Source organism: Convolutriloba macropyga, chromosome 5 (assembly GCF_964194025.1).
Source record: "Convolutriloba macropyga chromosome 5, txConMacr16.3, whole genome shotgun sequence".
NCBI classification, from domain to species: Eukaryota; Metazoa; Xenacoelomorpha; order Acoela; family Convolutidae; genus Convolutriloba; species Convolutriloba macropyga.
Window position 1 is genome coordinate 67,921,067 of NC_134472.1, and position 20,632 is coordinate 67,941,698.

The 20,632-nt window shown below is 34.4% G+C and overlaps 1 protein-coding gene across 1 annotated transcript in view; it reads right to left on the reverse strand.

The window, feature by feature from the left end:
• The window catches only part of LOC142340475 (ATP-dependent DNA helicase Q5-like), a 72,117-nt gene extending 62,238 nt beyond the window's left edge, over window positions 1–9,879 (reverse strand). Inside the window, exons 1-6 of the mRNA XM_075391051.1 lie at window positions 9,626–9,879; window positions 6,602–6,745; window positions 5,488–5,664; window positions 4,696–4,890; window positions 1,271–1,447; window positions 480–674 (exon numbers count right to left, since the gene is read on the reverse strand). Of these exons, the coding sequence (XP_075247166.1) occupies window positions 480–674; window positions 1,271–1,447; window positions 4,696–4,890; window positions 5,488–5,664; window positions 6,602–6,745; window positions 9,626–9,874 (1,137 nt within the window). The 5' untranslated portion in view covers window positions 9,875–9,879. The remainder of the gene's footprint in view (window positions 1–479; window positions 675–1,270; window positions 1,448–4,695; window positions 4,891–5,487; window positions 5,665–6,601; window positions 6,746–9,625) is intronic.
• Between the last annotated feature and the right edge of the window lie 10,753 nt (window positions 9,880–20,632).

Genomic DNA, 20,632 nt, shown 5'->3' on the forward strand with positions numbered 1-20,632 from the left:
CTGCGGTCTCAATTTCAGAAAGTTGCATATTAAAACAGCATCGTGAAAAATATTTCCACAAAATACAAAATGGCAAAAAGTGGCAAACTGAAAAAAAACGGTTATCTACATGCTCCATTCTATCGAAAAAAAGTTATCTTATTTTCGAGTTTAGGTCAAAATGCCACATGAACAAAATTAGTTCACGTAAAAATCAAAAGAAAACCGATAGAAAAGCAATAGTCCTCTTCAAGTTGTAAAAAGCCAGCGCACAAATACGAATAAAATTCTTTCAATTGAAAAAACCAAGAGAAGGCCAATAAGACCAGCTGTCGGTTCGCAGCTATTAATCAACGCTCAAATTTGATTTTTCATTGATTTCAAAAATCATTCAAATATATGAACAAAAAAGCGCATCAATGCAACTCAAATCAAATTTGATTAAAAAACCAAGTAGAACTACTATGCAAAGTATTGGCAATGTGAATCAGCTTTAGTACCACTCTGAGGCTTTTGGGCAATTTGGTGTCGACCTGCAGACACTTGAATGAGAACTGAACCAGGTCATCAAACCCACTTCCTGGGAGGAGATCAGCGAATTGGACTTGGTAGAAGAGGTTTGGTCTGTAAACACTGGACTTGAATGTCTCCACTGGCTTCCGCAGACTCAGACTGTTCACTATGTCATCTTCAACCTACAATGTCATCTTCAAACCAAATGGTGAAATGATTTAACATCTTCAAGTTATCGATTGTTTTATTCAGTTCAATTTTTTAAAAAATTTAAGCATTTTTGTCTAAATGTAGGGGCTTCTTTCCTTGAACGGTTTATTTGGTACCTTATTTAAGGCGAGGAAATTTTCCCGTCTTTCAAACGTGTTACATGTTTTTGTGTTTGCTGCTACCACCATTTGAGTCATTGTAGTAACCACATTGGCAAATTGGCTCACAATATTCATTTTAACAAACGAACAAACATCGGCGAGATTTTTTCTCAAAAATATCTATCGCAGACGCAACATAGCTATAATTTTAAATACAACAAACATAGACACACACCTGATCAGAACTTATCGCAAGAAAGTAAAGAAGAGTATTTCCAGCTTAATGGAGGAACAAACAAATTTGCCTTTGGAAAGGCGAATTGTAATTTATACAAACACCCCAGTCACAATCGAACGGTTCTCTTGCAAGACCATACGTCGCCTTGCAATATTACCTTCAAAATCTTTAAAGATAAACATTTGACTTTCAAGATAGCCATTTGGTCTTTTGAATAGGACAGACAGACCTGTTTGGTGGCGGTGGCAGTGAGTGCTATCCATGGCACCTGTGACGTCATGGCCCTGAGGGAGCTGAGCTTGAGGTAGTCTGGGCGGAAGTCATGACCCCACTGGGACACACAGTGTGCCTCATCCACTGCTATCAGAGCCACACCCCTCTTCTCAACTAGCTCAGACACTATTCTCTAAAGAACGCACTTCAAATGGTCAACTCTACACAAAATCTCGAAAATTAATAATCCGCATAATAATTATATGGAATAGAAATGGATTCCGAATAGACAGACAGTGGAAAACTTCCATTTCAAAGTGCTCAAATTTAATTAATTACCCTTGAAGAATTGGTTCGCAGCGCTTTTGATGATATATTAGTATAGATGAAGTGAAAGACAATTGTATTGATCGTAATCCGTAAATAAATTATAACAACCCAATGCGACGTAATTCCAGTAATTACTGCTAATTTTTTTGACAACAAAGAATTTTTTTGAAAAATGCTGAGAGGTTGATTATTAATAACGAATCTGCTCAACTCACTGGCGCTTCTATCAGCTTCTCTCAATTAACCGTCAATAAGAGTTACACGCACTAATATGAACTTATCTCTTGGACGTAAAGTAAAGAAAAGTAAATTTCAGTCTGAGGAAGTCATATTTGAGAGAGCGGTATGTCAATCAAGACAAAAAACACCCCATTAAGAGTCAAAATTACGTCAAGCACGTGCTTGAGCTGAAATTGCCTGAAAAAAAACGAAAAGCAGTTTTCAAGACATTCTAACATCATATTGTCGAAAGCAAAAAGAAAAACGAAAAAACCGAAATAAAAAAAACGAAATCAAAGAACTGAACAAACAGAAGACAACACTATCAGCCTCCTTAAAAGAGTAACCTCCGATAAGGAACAAGTCACAGACCAAGACGTCCACGAAAGTAAACAGAACACAACAAAAATCTAAAACCAAATTTCATTCGGCAAAACATTTGACAAAAACCTGTTTTTACAATTTCATTGGAAATATGACAATTATTTTCAAAGAAATAGTAAAATCAGGTTCTTTCCAAATGTTCATCTTTTATTTCGTCCCTCTGTGGTTTTCTAAGAAATTGCTCTATAAACTCCCTATGTGTAAAGGTATTTCAAGTTAACATTGTTTGACATAACCACGCCGATAACCCTATTTCTACGTAGACCCTATTTTTCTAAAAAAAAAAGGAAAGCAAAAAAATTGATTCTATAATTGTGTAGTGTTCTTTTCACTTTCCTGGACGTCTTGGCTTGTGATTTGTTCCTAATCGGAGGCTGCTCTTTTTCAACGTCAATCAAACATGCAAACAAATCCTGAATCATTCAACTTCTTTCCAATTATCTATATTATGAAAGCATATATCAGCTGCAATTAAAACAGTAAAATAGGGTGACGAAGCAACAAAAGCAGATCACAAAAATCTTCAAAAACAAATTTCAAAGTCAATAGAAGTATTAACAATGAAGTGGAAACCTTAAGTGGATTCAATGGTGCCTAATCAAGGAGCAAATGAGACCTATTTTTAATGACAATGCGACAGAACAAGCACAAACAATAACGAAAAACGAGCAGAACTGAGTCTTGAAAACTGTTAGGTGTAAACCAACCGATTAATTAGATTCACAGACGACTCATTAGGGAACATTTTATTAATGAAACTAAGAGACAACAAATAAAACAGCTACCAGAACCCGACAAATCTAAAAAAAAATTGCTAACAATTTGCTAAAATATTTGGATTTAAATTGAAAATTAGATCAACTCGAAAATGACCCATGATATCTATCATTAATGAGACGAAGTTATAGAACAAATAGACAACAAAAGCGGCACAATACAAATATTTTCTGAACGCAAGTCGTGTCAAAATCGTAAAAACCGTTAGATATAAAAATCTATAAATTGATCAAATTGTAACGCATTAAGGATTCACTTAGAGCTGTCCACGATAAGGTTGTTACAGAACGAGAAAAAATCCAAAAAAGTTAGTTTCTTTTGAAAACAGGCAGCGTAAAAACAACTTGAATTTTTATTCAAAAAAGCAAAAGAGTTTGAACAAAACTCGATGGAGCCATTGAGACGCCTTTTTATAATTAAGGCAAAAAAATCGTTTAATACTGAAGCCGAGGACCCAAGTAACAACCAGTCAATGCATTCAAATGGAATTCCAGCAAAATCTCAGTGCTGTAATATATGAAATCGAATCAGGACAGCCCAAAATCATTTATTTAAAAAAAACTGATAAAACCAGCACCATTAAAACTATACGTCTGAGGTGAAAGCTAAATAATACCCCCCATAGAATGTGGAGAAAATGGACATATTACAAAAATAGAAAAAAGAACACTTCTTGATTATTGAAAGTCGAAAATCAAATTGATAAAAACCTTGCCGTAGAAAAGCAAATAAATTTCATTATGTAGCATTCGTTGCTTAAAAAAATACATAGCCATTCTAGAGTACAGACAAAAAGTGAACAGACTTCAATGATAAAACAATAAAACTCGCAAACAATCTCAAAATATTTTAAAACTTCACTAATGAAAACAGATTTTACAGCAATTCAAAGCCTCAACCCCAAAAAAATGACTGCTATTATAAAAGCAATATGAATATCTTTGAACGTTCAAAAAATACTTGGAAGAGATTAGGCCAAAATGCAAACAAAAACAGAAAAAATGGACAAAAACTGCCAAAATCGTATTAACATGTATACAATTTTATAAAAACAAAGAAACCTTAAGTTAGGACGAGGAGTTCACTGCATAAAATATCAAAAGAAAGTAACCATGTGCCCTGATTTTTGAAAAAAGTCCTCGTAAAGATCAAAATGAAGAAATTAATGAAAAAAGGCGAAAATTAACAAAAAATTTAAAAAGGTTCCCATTTTACACTGGAAAGGCACTCCTAGGCTCTGAAAAAAAAAAACTGCGGTCTCAATTTCAGAAGGTTGCATATTAAAACAGCATCGTGAAAAATATTTCCACAAAATACAAAATGGCAAAAAGTGGCAAACTGAAAAAAAAACGGTTATCTACATGCTCCATTCTATCGAAAAAAAGTTATCTTATTTTCGAGTTTAGGTCAAAATGCCACATGAACAAAATTAGTTCACGTAAAAATCAAAAGAAAACCGATAGAAAAGCAATAGTCCTCTTCAAGTTGTAAAAAGCCAGCGCACAAATACGAATAAAATTCTTTCAATTGAAAAAACCAAGAGAAGGCCAATAAGACCAGCTGTCGGTTCGCAGCTATTAATCAACGCTCAAATTTGATTTTTCATTGATTTCAAAAATCATTCAAATATATGAACAAAAAAGCGCATCAATGCAACTCAAATCAAATTTGATTAAAAAACCAAGTAGAACTACTATGCAAAGTATTGGCAATGTGAATCAGCTTTAGTACCACTCTGAGGCTTTTGGGCAATTTGGTGTCGACCTGCAGACACTTGAATGAGAACTGAACCAGGTCATCAAACCCACTTCCTGGGAGGAGATCAGCGAATTGGACTTGGTAGAAGAGGTTTGGTCTGTAAACACTGGACTTGAATGTCTCCACTGGCTTCCGCAGACTCAGACTGTTCACTATGTCATCTTCAACCTACAATGTCATCTTCAAACCAAATGGTGAAATGATTTAACATCTTCAAGTTATCGATTGTTTTATTCAGTTCAATTTTTTAAAAAAATTTAAGCATTTTTGTCTAAATGTAGGGGCTTCTTTCCTTGAACGGTTTATTTGGTACCTTATTTAAGGCGAGGAAATTTTCCCGTCTTTCAAACGTGTTACATGTTTTTGTGTTTGCTGCTACCACCATTTGAGTCATTGTAGTAACCACATTGGCAAATTGGCTCACAATATTCATTTTAACAAACGAACAAACATCGGCGAGATTTTTTCTCAAAAATATCTATCGCAGACGCAACATAGCTATAATTTTAAATACAACAAACATAGACACACACCTGATCAGAACTTATCGCAAGAAAGTAAAGAAGAGTATTTCCAGCTTAATGGAGGAACAAACAAATTTGCCTTTGGAAAGGCGAATTGTAATTTATACAAACACCCCAGTCACAATCGAACGGTTCTCTTGCAAGACCATACGTCGCCTTGCAATATTACCTTCAAAATCTTTAAAGATAAACATTTGACTTTCAAGATAGCCATTTGGTCTTTTGAATAGGACAGACAGACCTGTTTGGTGGCGGTGGCAGTGAGTGCTATCCATGGCACCTGTGACGTCATGGCCCTGAGGGAGCTGAGCTTGAGGTAGTCTGGGCGGAAGTCATGACCCCACTGGGACACACAGTGTGCCTCATCCACTGCTATCAGAGCCACACCCCTCTTCTCAACTAGCTCAGACACTATTCTCTAAAGAACGCACTTCAAATGGTCAACTCTACACAAAATCTCGAAAATTAATAATCCGCATAATAAATATATCGAATAGAAATGGACTCTGAATAGAGAGACAGTGGAGAATTTCCTCTTCAAAGTGCTCAAATTTAATTACTCTTCAAGAATTGGTCCGCAGCACTTTTGACGATATATTAGCATAGATGAAGTGAAAGATAATTGTATTGATCGTAATCCGCAAATAAATTATAACAACCCAATGCGACGTAATTCCGGGTAATTACTGCTAATTTTTACCAGAAAATTAACAGGAATCGCAGAAAAACGCCTTTGATTTTTACTTCCTGTCAAAATTGTCAAATCTCCAAACGAATTTTTCAGTTTTTAAGGTTTGATATATTTAAATTGATACAGTCAAAAAAAACTCTGAACAAAGAATTGGGGTATCCTAAAGTTCTCATAACTTTTTTCAAAAGATTTGAGAACGATTAGGAATTGATCCGAGTGAAAATAATATAACAGAAAATATAACTATTTTTGCATATGATGTAGCGAACCTTGAAGTTGATGTTGATCAAGTTTTGGAAATTTCTTTGTAGCAAAATTGTTGGAATTTCTTTCAAGCGAAAGCGAAATTTTTCACACAGAGCTTTAAATTGGTACAAAATAAATTATTCTGGAATGCCAGACAATTCTCTGCACAAATAATTTGGGTAAGCACAAATTTGTTATAGCTTTTTCGAAATATGTGGGAACAATTAGAAATTCATCCGAATGAAAAGAATACAGCAGAAATGGCAGAAAATAGAACTATTTTAGCATATGAGGTCGCAAACCTTGGAAAAAATGTGGGAACTAGAAAATGATCCGAGTGAAAAGCATTTGTCCGGCTCGGTTAAGCAGAAAACGGCAGAAAATATGTAGAACTATCTTAGTATATGAGGTAGCAAACCTTGAAGTTTCCAGTTGCGCATTGTTCCGGTGTGACGTAGAGGAGGCGAGTCTTGGGTTTGTCTTGTAGTACATCCTGTATCACTTCACTCCTCACTTTGCTACTCTGTTTAGAATTCAAAGTCGCAGCCGCTATCTTCTTTGCCTGAAAAAAGCACGATGTAATTGACAATTACATAAATTTATAAAAAAAAATTAATTTCCGAACACAAGACAAACTTTTCTCAATAAGTACAATAAACTTTTTCTTTTGTTTTGTATTGAGAATTATACAAAAAAAACAATTTGCAAAATGAATGATCACAACCAATTTCAACATAACCGGCAGATTTCCGGATAATAGGAAAATAGTTGCCATTGATTCCCGTAGCACAGAAGGAACAGAAAAAAAAATGATGAAAATTGATTGTGCAAAAACACTTTTAAAGTGCGAGGAGCTGTTTTAATTGGATTTGGTGGATATCCATACACTTGTTCCGTAATGAGAGGATGCAGGGGCGAGTATAAATGCATATTAGCGTTAGAGAGATTAACTAAGACTAATAAGAACAAGTAACCGACATCTAAAATTGTGCTTTATGGGTTTATCCCATTTCTATTTTGCTTCCGATGCTTCATTTTCCGATGCTGCTTCTGTTGATTTAAGATTGTTTTGCTGAGCAAATGCTGTTTAAAAGCATTTTGAGTAGAATGAGCGACGAATGCAACTAGCGTCGACTTGTGTTTGACGAAGTAAACATATAACAAGACAAGACCTGACAAAAATCAAAGAAATTTCTGTGACTTAAACAAAAAAAACTAGACCTATAACGGACTGATTGGGAAATTCAGACCCAAAAATCTTAAAGGCAAAAATGAATAAAAATGCCGTGTGTGAACAAAAATCATTAGCGAGAAAGCAAACTTTTGTTCACAAACCATTTTCTCACTCTAAATTCATCCTTCAAAGCAAAAACACCATGTGTGGACAGATCTTAAAAAAACAGCCGGAAGACTCCGGAACCGACTCGAAGTAGATAATCACTTAAACCAAAGCCATATGCTGATCAACCACAATGTGCTGTACTCATTTATGGCTACTTTGAACGAGACTTAAAATAAAGAACAGTAAGAACAACATGAACAAATCTGCTAAAAGATGACAAAAAATCTGATACAATTTTGTCACATGTCGCGACTCTGAAAAAACTATTTCAATAAAATATGCAGAAAAAAAACAGTTCACACTCAAACAACGAAAACAATTGAAAACATAGCTTTGCAGTAGATCTGCAGTTTCAAACAGATAGTAAACGAGACAGACATAGAAACTCTCTTTTAAATGCTAAGATGTTACATTTCAATTAAGAAGCTTTTAACTTATTGCTGCTTCTTTTAACTGCCATCAAATACCCGACTAAAATTACTCTAACTTCTTTGACAAACACATCGCACCATCAATTTTAGTCAAATCAAAAACCAATGAAATACACTAAAAAACTAAGCTGAATCATACAAATACCCTCAATAGCAAACATAGTAGACAGATTGCCAGAAATTAGCCGCAAGAGCTTGGTAGATCTGCAGTCTCAAATATAGTAAAAAAAGACAGACCAAAAAAATTAGTCTTCATTGAAGGCTGAGATGTTAAATTTTGATTAAGAATCTGTATAAGTTGTTGCTACCTCTATTAACTGATCTCAAATAACCTTCATTTAGAGTGACACACATCGACTTGACCTTATCTCTTTGAATCAAAGTAAAAAAAAGACAATTTCAAAGTCAGGAAGTCATTTTTGAGGTAGGTCACGTGGGACCAAAAATTTAATCACGCACGCGCTTCAGTTGAAATTGTATGAACGAATGAACAAAAAGCAGATTTGAAGTGCCTGTGACGTCATATGGTCGTAACAAAAATATTGACGACGAAATAAAAAACCAAGAGAACGCCAATAGTAGCCCCAGCTATCGCTGTGCAGCTATTAATAAAAAGTTAGACGACCATAGAAGAAAATGCTAAAAAAGCGTGCCAAAGGGTATATTAGCTCAAAATATCATCCAAAAGTTCACCATTAGCATCAGACAGTACAAAATACTTCAAGAAATAGTATTAACAGCCAAAATAGATAAGGCAAAAACCTTTGGCTCAAAAAGTTAAAACTAAAATACCACTTTGAAGAAGTAGCACGTGATCAACAAATATCACTCGCTTGGCGAAAATTTTTTCACACTCATTTTCCCCGCTCTCTTAGAATTCTCCATAAACAAAAACCACTCCATCGCTTTGCTTTTGACTTTTGTTTAGCATAATGACCTAAACACTTGTTTTCACGCGCAGTATTAGATTTTGCATCCTATGAAAAGAGAAGCCACCGACTTTTAAAAAATAAGATCATCATAACCCTCTTCGCAAAGTAAAAACAGGAGCGCTATAATAAACAGCTGAGAAGATGAGGGCGGCCATCAATAATTACAATGATCTGAAATAACGCTGCTGATATAGCTTATCATTTGAGAGACCTCTAACTTCGCAAAAAGTATTTGTGGATATTTAAATCATCGAAGGTCATTTAAACTTTTCGGTGAAAATAACCAATTTATGTCGCCTACGTCCGACTGGGGTTTCAGGGGTGCTACTCTGCCTATGATGTCATGGAGCTTATAAAGGTTACAATTTAAGAATTAAGAAAAATGAAACAAAGTTCGCGCACTTTTCATTTGACTTTTAGTAGTAAACTGTCAAATCAGTTCAACTGGTTATGAATCTGAAAGACAGAACCATTTAGATTACGCAAAACTCAAGCAACCAGGCAGAAGAGTCAGGACTACAATAAATGCTTCATTTGAGAGCAATTAAAAACTATTCTCTCTCCTAACCAAAGTATTCATACAATTAACTAGCTTATAACTTTGTACTTTTTTAGACCTTGGTAGTAGCAGTAGTACTATTAGACTTGAATTACCTTATCAAAGGGCATAGCAATTACAAATCAAAGACAGTGGAGCAGTGATGTCATGTAAGGAATCAACAATTTTTCATGCTCACCTTCAAGTGGGCAATTTGATCATCAATCAGCGCAATCAGAGGAGAAATGACCAAAGTGATGCCTTGTAAAATGACAGCGGGCAACTGGAAACAGAGGGATTTGCCCGCCCCTGTTGGCATGGAGACGAAGCAGTCCTTGTCGCGCTCCAACACACATTTGACACAATTACGTTGCAGTTCATTTCTGAAGTTGTCGAATCCGAAATGCCTCTGCAAACTAATAAGGATCTCTTTGTCAGACAGCACCATGCATACTGAAAACAGCTGCCACTTTGTGGTCGTAATCATTGTATCTGAGCTCTTACTGCACAGACAGCTATTGTATCGAAGCTGTCTGTGTGATGCGGTTTCGGATAAAAAACCACTTAATCTTAGATAGGAAAAAACCCCACGAAAATAAACCCCCACTTGACTTTTAACGAGCAGCGCATTTAGCGCGTTTGGTCATGCCGCGCGGGCCGTAGGACTTGATATGGAACTATCACAGCCGAACAAATTATCACGACAATTTAAATTTCAAATGTGGTTTATTTCCGTGGGGTTTTATTTCCTATCTAAAATCATGTCGTTTTTTTCCGTTGATTTTTTGCTAGAAAAAAGACAGCTACACTTAATGCAGACTACTACTACTATTACTACTAATATTGTATCGCAATTCGAGCTACAAAGATACAAAGAAAATTAACATTTTTCTTGAAGTTGAATTCTAGCGTATCCATAGTATTTTGTCTATATTTGAGTCATATATATTGAGTGGCATTTTAAGGGCATCAAACCGTGTTTCAATAACCAATTGTTTCTCACACTTATTGCTGCCCATAACTTCATGTGTACTTGAAAATAGTATACATCCATCTTGAACTATCCACGCATTCTATTTTTTAAGGATACTGAAAATTATTGACTTGAGTTACTCAATTACAACTGCCATAATTCAAGGCAAAATGGCCACCTTCTCTATCCTATAGGCTTAAACTCAGAATGTTCTATTATCAGTTTGAGTTTGAGAGGTCTAATGTGCTATTTGAGAGGTGTAAATTATATTTAGTCAATCTCAGCTTAACAGAAGCAAACTGACATCGTAGGAACTGTTTTAGACGGCAGTCGAGGACCTTAGATACTACACTAATCGACAAAAGAAAACGCCCAAATTGCAGTTTTATCGCAATACCACTTCCATTGCTTGATTAAGAACAATTTTTATCATCAAAATTATCTTTCTCAACCAGCAGAGCAATCTCAGTTTTGTTGAAGCAAAACTATATCTACTGTTTAAGTTTGATATAGTTCTTAGTGTCTCAGCAGTAGAACTAATTGAGAGATTGGAAGTCATTTAGAAATCTCATAACACAAAAGACTACTTAGTAGTCTCGAGCTCGCTGGCTTACGGGTCAGCTGTAATTATGTGCACGGGTGTAGATTGCGAGGCGGGGGGATGTGGGGTGAGGGGTCAATACACTCCGGAGGTCACTTGTTTATCTCCTTTTTCAGGACGAAAAGTCAAAAAGGTCAAACGAAAAATTGGTCAAGCAAAACCAATCACATTAAAAAACACACCAGGACTAATATAATTGCTAATAACTTCATTTGACAGCAATTCTGATGCTCTGCGAGAAAGAAAAGATGTCTGCGAAACAGTCGCTCGCTTAAAATGCGCTTCTGACCGCTAAACTGCTAAACGCTATAGCTATTTAGCAAACACTTAACTTATCAATCTTTTAAATTGTTTCTTTTTTCTGTTAAAACAACACCAACCCCTTGATTTCTAACTGCAAAGGGGCATCTAATAGCCAACAACATCGAGTATTTATTGAGTTTCCAAGCATTGTGAGCGACCGTAATTAACGTTTTTTATACAAAACTATTGCTTCTTTTTTGGATTATTTGACTTTATCTCGATTATCAAAAACTGCTGTGGATTGATGGAACAGAGCACAAGAGTTGAAATGGATGGCAAGATGATGGAGATCATCAACGCTGTGGAGGATAAGAACACAAGAGAAGCCATCAAGGAACTGGCAGTAAGATTTAAAGAAAAATCGGAATTAGACGAAAAAAGTTTTGCTAAACTTGAAAATCTTACGCGGGACATAAATGAGAGACTCCGGGAACAAGAACGGTATTCAAGTAAAGACTCGGTTATAATTAAAAAAACCCTCCTTTTGATGCACGCGATTCGACCAATCTTTTTGTAAATATTCAAAAATTTTTTAAGGAATTTTTGAAAGTTGATGTTTATGAGTCGGAGCTGAAAGCCCATCATATTCTTCCCTCTCGCAGTGAGTTGCCTGATAATTTGATGCCCCCAGTCATTATCAAGTTCATCAAATTTGCGCAAAAGGATCTTGTTTATAAGCAACGCAAACTTCGTGCTGATGCAAAAAATAACTTCTATCCAAAAAACCACTTGAATGGCAAATTTATATACATTAACGAAAGACAATAGAGACGTTGATTAAAAAACTATGTGAAGAAATGGGCTACATAACATCGTCCTATAAGTGCAATATTTCTGTACTATGTTGTGATAACAAGGATCCAACGGGAAATAAAAAAACATTTGTGCCAGTAAGAAATATTGATGATATATACAAGTTGCAGAAACTTATCAGAAACGGCTTTGTGAAAAATGTTGAATCACGAAATGCTACATCAACTAGTGCTAACACATTCAAACGCAATTTTGAAGCTGCTAACATGTCTTCGGAAACCCAAGTCGATAAAATTATGAGATTATCTGCAAATAAATCTGATAAGCAGTAAAAAAGCAATCTCATACGCTAGCGTTATGTAAACGATGCCTAATCCAGTGCTAAACTTTTTGTTCGTGACTGATGTGATGAATTTTAATTAAGATTCTTTTTGTTTGAGGTTCTTTAGAGCTTTTTTTGTCAACAATTTTTATAAAAATTAATCCCAATACCCCAAAACTAGAGCTAGTACTGCAACTGGATGTGATTTTACGCAGAAGGTTGTTCAATTACTTAGCTCTATTTTTTCCTACCACCTGGTTTTCCTCTCCGAAATTTCTTTACTAAAGATCTCTTCATTCTCTCTCAAAAAATGCAAAACCTATTTAGCCGGAAGTGATTTTTCTCTGATGGTCAAATAGGTTTTTTTAACTCTTCGATTGGAAATTTAAACAAATTCTTTTTCAACTGGAAGCGATTCTACGCTGAAAGTTGAAAACATAGGAAGAAAAGAATTAAAGTGTGTCGCTATTAATATATTGGAACTCCATTCCACAATAAATATTAACAAGAACAGATCCGAGTTTAAAGTTCTAAAATTGGCATGCAGGCTGGATGTGATTCTACTCAGAAGGCTGAAATACCAATTTGCTTCCGCTATTAATTTTTTTAATCTGCGAACAGAACGATCTAACTCGACACTTTGTTTAGTAGACGATGACTTAGAACTTCACTTTTTGACGTCATTTTAGGAATTCTCTTTTATAATATATTTTAAAAAAAAACTCAATTTTATAAATCAAAAATTAGTTTGCAAAAAACATATCTTTTAAAAACAGCAGTTAGGTCAAATCAACGTGAAATGGAGAAACTGTTATACTTGCAAAACATTCGCTCACTAGGAGCCAATTTTGATGAACCCAATATTGAGCTTGAAAATTTAAATAATAAGCCTCAATTTTTAATTGTAAGAAACATGGCTGCGTGAATATTCAAACCTCAACATCTGCCAAGACAGGTGGAAGTCTATTGAAACATGCAATCAAAAATCTGAAAGGGGCGGCGGTGTGGCAGTCCTTAGTACGGAACAAAATTATATTACTACCATCAAAAAAACTAGTCAAAATTTACAGATTTTAACTGTTAAAACAAATGTCCCAAAATGGAAAAAAATTCTGATTACTGTAATATATAACGCACCAAAAATGAACGCTTTTGAGTTTGTTGACACCCTTATGAACCATTTATTTGAAATCAGAGAAGAAAGCAATACTAAGCATATTGTCTGTGGTGATTTTAACATAGACATTGCGGGTGAGTCAGACCGAAAACAAAATCTTATACAGAATCTACATGCCTTAAGATTTGAGCTTGCGAACAACCCTAAAGATTTTACGAGAGTGTCACAATCAAGCCAATCAACAATTGACCTAGTTTTTTCAAATTTTACCGTTCAAACACGTTCATAATTCGTCAGCGAGTGATCATTTTGGTGTCGTCATAGAATCAAGATCAATCAAAACAAAGAAAGACAGCGAAAAAAAGTCTCATTTCGCGAAATTGGAAAAAACTAGAAAAGTTAGAAACAAAACTCCTATTAAATAACAAAATTCGAGAAAAATTTGAAATTAACCCGTTCCCAAAAAATATACTCACTAGCTCGGAGATGTTAGAAAGTTTACTAAGACTATTGGAAAAAGTACTCGACGAAATACTACCTCAAAAAAAAACATAAAACCACAAAGTGAAGGGAAGAGATGGATTACTAATGAAGTGAAAAACCAGTGCTCTAAGAATATCAAGCTTTGGAAAAAATTTTTAGATGATAAATCTGAAGAGACCAAAGAAAAATTCAGAAGGCAGCGCAACAAATGTAAACAATTAGTTCGCAGATCAAAGATTTTTACTCAAAAATTTTCTGTAAAAAACAACAAAAAATTCTTCCAGTTTGTTAAAAACTTGACAAACGAAAAGAGCTTTGGCCTTAACCATGATCCATCGAAAGATATATCTGCAACAGTGCTCAATGATTTTTTTGTTGAAATAGGACCAAACTTGGCAAAAAAAATCAAAAACAACTTTGAAATATCTAGCATACCACGGAATGAAAAATCATTGTTTCTACGCAAAACAGACAAACTAGAAGTATTTAATGAACTCAAACATTTGAACAACAAGAAAAGTCTAGATACTTTTGGACTATCAAATTTTTTTCTTAAGATTGTATCACCAACCATTTCAGAACAGCTTAGTCAAATTTTCAACAAATGCGTCGAGGAGGAATGTTTCCCAAATTTGCTTAAAACTGGAGTAGTGATACCCATTCATAAGGAGGGACCAAAGAATGAAGCCGGAAATTACCGACCCATCTTACTACCAGTAGTGCGCAAACTTTTTGAAGACTTCGCACAAAAGAATTTTAGATTTTCTTATAAAGCATAAGGTATTGTCAGGGAGGCAGTTGGGTTTTCTAAGTAAGCGTTCAACGGTCGACGCAATAATCGAAACTTTTGAAGCATTACTTGAACGAAAACAACAGCATAAACCATTCCAGTGCACGTTACTTGATTTATCAAAAGCCTTCGACACGGTGTTGATCGTCAATTGCTATTAGCTAAATGTGAAAGATATGGACTATCAACTTGACTTCAGAGAACATGTAAATTTTTTTGAAAAACTGCGCAAAATTCATAACTATTTTATACCAAACACGCCAATTTCTAGACAAAAAAATTCTAGTAAAAATTTTTAAACAATATGTTCAACCTCGTTACCAATACGCAATATAAATTTACGGAACCACAACCAAGTCGATCTTAACAAAGTTACAAAGACAACAAAATTTTTTTCTCAGAATAGACTTTCAATTAAAGAAATCGGACGAGGTTCGCACGACAAGAAAAAAGCACGCAATAGCCTCAATTTTTGAACTACACGTTTATGAAGTATTTAAGCTACTGGTTTCAATCCTACGCAGAACCCATCCACATGAATCAGTCAACAGGTTCTTAGAAATACGTGAAGTTGAAAAGTCATTAAATGATACAAAGAGACTAAAAAGTTTACCTACCATTCATAAACTTACTAGGCAAAACAGAAAACGGTTATCAGTCAGAGTTCGCTTACTATATAACGTACTGGCACAATTTGACGAAACAATAATAAGAAAAGCAATTGATTTTGAGCAGCAAAAGTTGAATGATTTTATTCATAAAGTTAGGGACAACTACATTTTAGAATCGGAAGTTTTTAATAATCTTTTTTGGTAATTGGTCCATTTTACTGGGTTCATTGACGTTTTTCACTAGCATAGAACAAGTATTTGCAATTGACGACTTTTTTTTCAAAAATGCAAAGTCAAGGGAAAATTTATGGGAAAAGAAGCTCTAAAGCGGCCCCTCACACAGGCTTTTGGTGCTCGCGCGGTACACATGAATGATGACTGTATTCTTTGTATATCGCAAACGAATTTATTATTTATTATTATAATTAATCATATACAACTCGTATGTAGTTATTTAAGTGTATTAATTAATTCAATCAAACTACAAAAAAGATGATGTCACAACAACCTAGATCATATACCAAGAGTGTTCGAATCCAAGCCGAAATTCCCGTTAATTCATATAAGTTGTCGGAAAACTACTCTGATAACATAAATGTTCAAAAATTGTCAAAAGATTTGAAGTACATAATTAAAGTAAACTCGTGGAGATCTAACCGGAGTTCAACAATACGTGAGATTTTTAACTCAGTTATTTACTTGCATTAGTGCGACTGTAGAATCAGAATACTTTTAAACAATACTTCCATCTAAAAATCAAACAAGGAGGGTCAATAATGCTGATTTGATAAAATGTTCCGACCTCTGTCAACCTTTTGAAAACTTCTAACGAAACAAGGAACATAGCAGCACAAGTCCTGACAAAATTCAAAAAATTTTCATTGACAAAACAAAAGACTTCCTCGAACAATAAATGGATTGGGAAAACCACTTAGAAAAAAATCCGAACAAACATTGAAAAAAAATTAGCCGCATAGAAACAAAAAATCACAACCAAGAAAGCGAAGTTTCATTCGAACACCGTTTTCTCACTCCAGTTTGAAAATGGGGTACAAAAATTCACGCCACAAAACCCCTCATTTTCGCTCATCTTCCTGTTTTGGCGTGAACAAAATCACGTCTCCAAAAATTATGAAAATGTGTGAACAGATTTAAAAAAAAACAGCGCCCCAACACAATTCAAATTCTTTGAATTGTCAAAAAAAACCTGCAACCTGCGTTGATACATGAAGTTTCAACCAGCAGTTTTGATACATGAAAATACAATAAAAATACATAAAGCTCGTTGCAAAACTTTCTGGATTAAAATTTTTTGGCAAAAAAGCAATTGAAAACATTTTGCAGAATGTCCTTCAATGAAAGAGGGAGCTTAAACACGGCTCATTAGAGTAAGGAAATATAATTTGAAACATTTTTCAAATTATACTTTATATGCTACTTGCTCAAATGAATGCTCTCAGAGTCGGAGCAGCGACCCATTGAAGGCACACTTGAGGCAATAATTTTGTCGTCCTTTTTGTCAAAGGGGAAGCTTATGTAAACCATTTCCAAATTTTATTTGTCTCTGATAATTTGTAAACACAAAGTTACTTCCAAAAAATTGGTAAAAGAAACCTAAAAAAAGTTGATACTATATTTAAACATAAAAGTTTATGAAGCTTACAGATATTTAAATTTTTCTTTTGTAAGAAACAAAACGGGTATCAATTTCTTGCAAAATATTAATTAAATTTCTTTAAACGTCTGAGCTCTTACGAAGATAAAAAGCAAGAACTTTTGTTTAGATTGTTTGAATTTCTAAACAGAGTTCAAGATGAAAATTCCCAGCAGCAAAAACACGTTCACCCGGACATTGGCACCAACTCTTTGAGAGCTGCTTATTACAATCAGTTACATCAGCTGTTGAACTATGTTTGACATCGCAAAAGCGAAACGCTTCCAAGTGCACATAAAATATTTGCAATGCTGGCTGTTTGTCATGTGAAGAAAGGCGCATTATCTAAGAAAAACCTTACAAAATGAGAAGTATTTTTTGAGAAATGGGGAACAATTGCAGATGTTATTTCTCGACAAAAGCGGAGAATTATTTTTAAAAAATTTATAACAATTGGAACTCACATATCTATGAAAAGAATCTGCGCTGGGCGATTTTTATTCAATAGGCTGCTCTAGTTTGAGGATTACCTAATAAAAAACTGGAGGAAGTGATCCGAGGAAGTCGAAACATGTGGAAGCAACACAAAATCTGAAAATTATTTTAAATTTACGACCTTCAACGGAACTTAAGTGAGATTCACCTAAGTTTCTAAGTATTGACAAAAAAGTTGCAACAAAAGTAAGGTCAGAAAGTATAGCTGAAAGTGTAACTGCTATGTAAAAAAAATTCGTGGTTTCAAAGAAAACTTCATGAAAAGGAATGTTTTGACGTTATAATTTTGCCGAAGCTTTGAGAACTTCAGGTGTTTCGCAGTAAAAACGTTAATTAATGAGTAGTTTGTCAATTTAAAAATTACTTTCTGAGATTACAAAACTTTTATAAACAGAAATCTATTCGGTTTTTGAACATTCATTAATACTACAAAATTTAGTCCCTAAAAAACTCATGTCTGGTATTCTTGGCTAAGAATTATCATTAGTGACGTGTTTCCTCATAAATGTCAAACTAAAATTACTTTCTTAGCTATAGCTATGTTTGCTAAAATGTCATCTTTTACATTTTTAAGGTTAAGACAAAAAAACAATTCTTTAAATCAGCGATCTATTTTGTCCTTAAATTTGCTCCTTACAACGGAAAAAATAGTGTCTGGCTAACCTCGAATAAAACTTCGAAAATTGGCCAAAAAATGAATAACAAGAAAGTTTGACAAAAAATTCAAATTTACAGTAGTTTTCTAACAATTTTACAAGCAAATGCGAAAGTCACATTTCTAAACGAGGATTGACAATAAATGCCATTCAGAAAATTGGATCAAGATAAAAGCACTAAAATTGACAACTTAAAAGATCTAGATAGAAAAGCTTCACTCAATAATTTGAGTCCAGATACCCATTTTGTTATATCAAAGTAGTCTTGGCGATTTTCCTAAGCGACAAATCATAAACAGGTGATATTTGCCATATCGCCTAAATATTAATAATTATTTTCTTCATAAATGGCGATTATCCCAGTGAAAAGATTGCGCCAATTAAGTGCGAACCTTTCGCTTGCCAACTGAATAGAATATAGTAACAATAATATATCACAAATTTTTGCGCATTGTCTCATGCTTTCGTAATTGCTTTAGTAATGCTGGAATTTGTGATGAGGAGCAATTTAGATCACGCAAAAATCGAACAGACATGTCTACAAAAACTGCTTTAAATTTGAGACATCTAAATTAATTGTCTCATAACACAATGCGTACTACTTATATTTACAAAATGACGATGAACCTAAGCTTTCTATAGTGAAGAGAGCTCAAGACAGTTTCCTCAGGCCCCGTTTGATTGAAAATTCTGAAAATAACCGGCAGATGACTCCATAAGATCAACAAAACAGATCAGTCGGACCTGAATTGAGCCAGATGGCTAAAAATCCAAAACAAAATGATGAAAAAAGGCAATATTGTATACTCAGAGCTTGGGAGTTGATTTTGTAGAACATTGATACGCCAATCCATGAGAAACATAAACCAACCAACGGGAGACGAATTGCTCTCGAACGGTAGGTCGGCCAATTAACTTCAGAGAGGGAGGGGGTGAAGGCTAGATAACATTACAGGCGCAAAAACAAGTTTAGGGGATCTAACTGGCAACCTCCCGGATAAGCGTCTTGCACCTTAACCACTCTTATATACCATTGTTGCAATCACAATTAAAAGCTCCTTTATACCTGCAACATTACATTCTGGAATTAACGTAATTCAAATTACACAAAATCAAAAAGTCGGGCGTGAAAACGTCACTAGAGAGCGAAAGAATGTTCTAGAACAAACGCGAAAAACGACACGCAAAAATTTTATAAAAGAAACCAAAAAAATTACGAAAATTTTCAAAACATAATTTCATTTTAAAAAATGCTAAAGTTTGTGATATTAAAAAGTTGAAAACTGTTTTTTAAGTTTTCTAAAAAAAATGCTAAAATTTGTATAGTAAAAATGTTGAAAACTAATCTATTACCACTAGAAACTAATATCAAACCCTAGAGGAGGTTCCTTGACACCTAGGTCTGAAAAAATGACAAACGTTTTCAAAAAATTTTTAAAAAATGAAAATTAGTATAAATTTAAGTCTTTCTTTGGAGCACCAAAACATATAGCTCTAAAAATGGTCGGATGTATTCTGTTTTGCCCCCCCCCAACTTAGTGAGCATAAGTTTTTTGATCCCCAGGCGCACGTGCTATTTTCCTACATAGTAACGTGCTATATAACATTATATAATTTGTAACTGGGGATCATAAAAAACAACACTGGGGGCCAAAATAGAATAGATTCAAATGGTCATAAAAAGAATTTATATCTTGTAAAAGACCTTTATGAACTTTAAGCAGTCTCAACTTCAGACTGTTCCAACAAATTGGAAAAATGAAAAAAAGACGAAAAAACGCAAACTTTTGGGCTCAAAATCTCCTAAAAATGACCTTTTAACCTTGAACTACGGAATTTGCAGTAGATTCAGCACACTAAGCACGTGAAGGGCCTCTAATGCTACTTAAAGCCCTCTGGGCGCTACCTGTTTATCCCGTTTTTAAGGACGAAAAGTCAAATGGGTCAGACGAAAAATGGGTCAGACGAAAGACTAACAGGACTAATATAATTGCTAAACTTTGTTTGAGAGCAATTAAACATCATCGTCTATTTTTAAATTACTGTTTATAACGTTATTCTGAAAACGGGATGAATAGGAATCTAATAGATATTACTTTGTTAATGTGGTCCACCATGATAAAAATAAGTGTTTTTCTTTAACTATTCATTGAAACAAACGCGGATATTTAATTTTTAGAACGAGTTAATTTAACTCCTTGGTGAAAACTAATTATTCTACTATGCCCAGTTCTTCGGCAACCTTTGAATCGCCGGTTTTCATGATGAATATTTATATGTTCTATCTATATATGTATTACTGGGTGATAATAGAAATACCTGACAGCAGATTGCTATCAAATGATGTTCACTTTTGTATCATATGAACAAAAAAACTATGCAGAAATGCCCTATAACATTTACTGGCTATATTCCATGCGCACCTAAGATTCAATTTCGGAAGCAAGA